The sequence below is a fragment of the Fulmarus glacialis genome, unplaced genomic scaffold (assembly GCF_000690835.1).
Source record: "Fulmarus glacialis isolate BGI_N327 unplaced genomic scaffold, ASM69083v1 scaffold20525, whole genome shotgun sequence".
NCBI lineage: Eukaryota > Metazoa > Chordata > Aves > Procellariiformes > Procellariidae > Fulmarus > Fulmarus glacialis.
The window spans coordinates 11664-16318 of NW_009212565.1; the positions used below are offsets into that span (position 1 = coordinate 11664).

Consider the following 4655-nt stretch of genomic DNA (forward strand, 5'->3'; position numbering starts at 1 on the left):
GGTGCACGCTGCTGGGCTGGCACCCCCCCCTTCCCAGGGAGGACCCAAGCCTGGGCTGCTCTGTGGTCTCCCCGTAGAGAAAGCAGGAGCTGGGGTCAGCCTGGTGCATAACCACATCCCTGCCCTCCCCAAAGAGCCACAGCCAGCAGCACCCTCCCAGTGACAGCTGGCTGGGGAGACAAACCCAACCCTTCCACAGCACCCTCCTGCTAGAAAAGACCCTACAATAACAAACCAACAGGCAGTGCCAGAATTCCCCCCTCACTCTCAGTAACCTGTCAATAAATGCATCATCACGATGGGTGGAAGATGTGCATTCCACAGCAGCGAGACCCGCCCCCCAGTGTCCCCAGCTCAGCGCCTGGGCACGGCACCATTCCAGGATGGGAGCAGAGCACCAGCAGCCACGGGGAGGGTCATGCAGCTCCTGCTTGGCCCCGTGGGGCAACACTGGGTCACTCGGGAGGTCAGGAGGAGCTGGTACCCCAGTGACGACCTGCCCCAGCACCCTGCCCTAGGAGCAGGGTTTGGGCAGCGGAAGGCAGCCATGCCAGGGGACCCTCTGCCTTTGCAGTTAGCCTGGCTGGGAAGCAGGAGGGTGAACTCCAGCCAGGGTAGGCGGATGAGCCAGAAGAAGGGGCAGAGCAGGCCCAGGAGAGCATGGGGAAGGGGTCAGCAGTTCTCAGAACATGCTCTTTCCACTAGAATAGCCTCCATTCCCTCCCAGCGCATTACCTTTTCCTAGGAGGCCAGAGGCACGTACGTCCTCAAGCTCCCCCTGCCAGGCCATGGCTCTGGGTCCATCTGATCAGTGATGCTGAGCTCAGCTGTCCCTACAACCTGCGGCTCACGATCATCCCTGTGCAGGCCTCAGCTCCGAGCAGGGTCCACCGGCCCCCCCGCTCTGCTCCCCCTCCGCAGCGCCCAGCCTCAGGCAGTGCCACCTCCCACCCAGGGGGACCACAGCTCTCCGGGGCCTGCTCTGAAGGCTGGCAGGAGGCAGAGACAGCGAGCTCCCCCAGCCGCCCCGGGGAGGGGGGCGGTCAGGATGGGTCCTGCCAGCAGCAGCTCTGCAAATGACCCTCATCAGTCAGCAGTGACAGAGCCGACTGTAACCAGGGCCAAGGTGCCTGCAGCAGCCGCTGGGGCCAGACGGTCATCCATTAGGGGAATGAAATCAGAGCTGGCATCTCCCGGGGTGGGGGATGGATGGAGAGTCCCTGTCCTGGGGGTGGGACAGGGGCAGCCTCAGCCCGGACACCCAGAGCCAGCAGGGCTGAAGGAGCTGGGAGCAGCAAAGCTGCCGTGTGAGACCTGCGGTTCACCGGACAGCAGAGACTCAGGGCCGGGATGTTCCCCAGGGCGGCTGCACGACCCTTGTGCCTCACCCTAAAGGGAGACGGGGGCATGGGCCAGAAGGGGCCACAGAGCAGAGCGTCACAGCAGTGCTGTCCCCACTCCCATCCCCAGCCTGTGGCAGTGCTCCCAGCCAGCCTGGCTGTGCCCAGAGGAGATGTTGACAGAATAATTTCTCAGGCCACACCACATACAAAATGTTGCGAGAAGGGAATGGGAGGGGACAGGTGTCAAGAGACAGTGGAGCTCAGGGGCTCCCCAAATGGAGCCGGTAAGGCTGCGGGACTGGGCCAGCCATGTGCATTGCCCTGCCGCAAAACCCACTCGCAGGGTCACATCCCGCCCTGTCCCCATCACCACCTCCATAGCAGGGACATCTCTGGCAGCAGGAACCGGCATATCCAAGGTGCCAGAGGAGCTACCCAAGAAATGCCCCAGCAGATTAGCAGCTCCTCTTGGCTGCAGGCAACATGTCCCATAAGAGAGCTGGTGCTCTGCATACCCATTACCCAGATGCCATCCATACCTTCCCCAGTAAGGCACAGGGACGAAGCCTGGACATGTCTCAGCCACAGCCCAGCCAGATCCCAGGCAGCTCCGGGGCATTCTCCATCACAAGGGGGTTGAAAGCACCTCCTGGGCACAGTGGCCTCCTCCCCTCCCTCTGCTCAGCCACTAATTGCTCCTCTGATCACTCCTACCTGCACATCCTCCCATCACAGCTCCCATCCTGAGATCTGGCTGCCTGAGGGGATGCGATCTGCAGCCCCTTCATCTCGCAGCATCCCCAGCGCCAGCCAGGAGGCAGAGAGGATGGGGGCAAACAAACCCCAAATCGCACTCATGCAAAGTCTGTTGGCAGCCCTTGTGTGAGCCAGGACTGTCCATGGCACAGCCGAGGAAGGCAGCCAAAGCAGACAAGCTAGCAGCACTGTGCAGGCTTCTGCATTACTGCCCTCGCCAGGCATGATCAACAGGTCCTGCATCCCTTGCTCTGACATGTTCTGGGTCCTCTTGCCTGGCCACATTCAGCCTTGTCCTCACCAGGGAGCTCAGCACCCACAGCAGCCCCTTCCCTCCCCAACCCTGGCACTACCCCATGGGGAGGGTGAAGGGGCCAGCAGCTCCAGCCTCTTTTAGCCTCGCTCCCCCCATAGCCATGGGGAAAGCTTTCCCCTGCATGGTGCTGCACCCCACATCCATCCCTCTCTGCCCCCAGCTCCCACTCCTCTCACTAGCCCCAGTCACCTGCAGCCCTTTTCCCCATCATCTGACAAAGCCCAGCCCTCTGCATCCCAATGCCCCCAGACTCCAACATCCCTGATAGTCCCAGTCCCCCAGCACCCCACACAGCATTGCACCCCAATGCCTCCGGACCCAGATATTCCCCCCACACCAATGCTCCCAGACACCCCAACACATCTGTACCCCAACACACCACATAATGTCCCCAGATACCCCCCAACATCCCTGATATCCCTGCACCCCAGTGCCCCCCAAGTACCCCAACATTCCCAAACAGCCCCACACCCCAACCCCCAGACACCCTCACTTCCTCAGCTCCCTACACCCTAAAGCCCCCAGACACCCTAGGCACCCTCCCACACCCTAATGCCACCCCAAATGCCCCAAAACACACTAATCCTTCCAAACCTCCCCCAAACAGCCCCTGGGACAGGAGGTGAGGAGAACCTCCACCACAACATCCCCATCCCATTGCAACCCCATCCCCATCCCTGTCCCCATCCCACCTCCCGTGGACAGGTCGATGATGCCCAGGGCATGGAGTAGCTTGAGGCTGGAGCAGAGCAGCAGGATGATGCCCACCGTTTGCAGCCCCTGCGGGTAAAAGCCGCCCAGCACCCGACATACCCCAGGCGTGCAGCCCCAGCAGGCAGCTGGTCTGGCAGCAACAGACCCAGCAAGGGAGGAGAGGGGAGGGCAGGGGAGGAGAGACCTGCCTTGGCCCTCCCTCTTCCCGCCCCGGCACCCTCCGGGGTCCCTCGGGGCACCCAGGCTGCAGGAGAGGGGAGAGCTCATGCATGTCCCCAAGGGACTTAGGGGCCAGCTCTCACCCCAAGTCCCCCGGGGCAGCTCACTGTTGTCACCCTACACAGCCTGGCACGGGCACCCCGCAGCTGGAAAGCCACGGAGGGGTACAGAGCTGGCACCAATGGGTGCGTGGAAGAGGCTCGTCTGCCCCCCACTCCCACCCCAACAGCAGTGTGTGGTAGCACCGACCCTGGAGCTCAATCACTCGCTGTCCCCCAGGACACTGCTGCCACCCGGCCCAGGGACCAGCCCTGTCCAGGACAGCCCCTCTGCCCCATCGCAGACCACCAAACCTGCCCCCCAGCAGTGCCCCCACCCTGCATGCACCCACAACATGGTGCAAGGAACTCCCTGCCTCGGAGCTCAGCCTTGTCCGCCGATCACCTCCACGGACACCTGCCACCCTCACCTATTCCCTCTTCACCTCCTGGGGGAACATCTGCACCTCTCCGCACCAGCAAGTAAGTCACAGCCACGTGCAAGATCCGTGGCACATGGAGGAGCCGCAGATGGGGACTGCCAGCCCCAGGTACCTCGCTTGCTGATGGAGGGAAACGTGCCCCCCTGCACTCTGGGGTGCTGCCTGGAGAGAGGGCAGCACGGCGGAGCGGCTAGCCAGGGTGGGGGCTCCCCACAGCCAACCCAAAGCCCTGCCTCGTGGGGAGCAGAGCAGAGACCCCAACCTGGCAGCAGTGGTTATTAGAAAGTCTCTTTGAGTCAGTTTTCTATGCATCTCTCACCTAACAGCTGCTTTTGATCTGGCCACCCCCTGCTCCAGCAGCACAGCAAACCCCGGGGCAGGCGTCCACGGGGAATGAGACCTTTCCCGGCATCCCAGGGAGGGGATGCTGCAGCCAAGCACGGACGGCATGTGGGACCTCCTGCTGCCTGCTCTCCAGGGACCACAACCCCACAGACCCCTGGCCAAGGCATCTCTATTCCCACCTGTGCCCAGTCCTGGGGTCTAATCCTGCCCCAGGGGAGAGGTGAAGGAGACCCTGTTGAGCTCTCACAGCACCCTGCAGCCCAACACAACCCTGTGCTAGAGAGCCCCAGTCCGGCTCCAAGCCAGCCTCTTCCACTGGACTCCGAGGTTTCATCCTCCACTGGCGTAGCAGGGCTGCAAAGAAGGGCTGTCCCAGCAGGCTCCCTTGCTCTCTAGCTTTACTGCTTTATCTCCAGCCTGTGATTTCTCACCTCCCCATGACTGAGCGATCTCCCTGCCCCTCCGTCCGCTGGCTCAGAGC

The 4655-nt window shown here is 62.5% G+C and overlaps 1 protein-coding gene across 1 annotated transcript in view; it reads right to left on the minus strand.

Annotated features, from left to right (window-relative positions):
• The window catches only part of LOC104076904 (Kv channel-interacting protein 2-like), a gene marked incomplete at its 5' end in the record, with an annotated part of 10020 nt that extends 6825 nt beyond the window's left edge, over positions 1 to 3195 (minus strand). Inside the window, one exon of the mRNA XM_009577930.1 lies at positions 3108 to 3195. Coding sequence (XP_009576225.1) covers positions 3108 to 3195 — 88 coding nt within the window. The remainder of the gene's footprint in view (positions 1 to 3107) is intronic.
• Positions 3196 to 4655: the final 1460 nt, after the last annotated feature.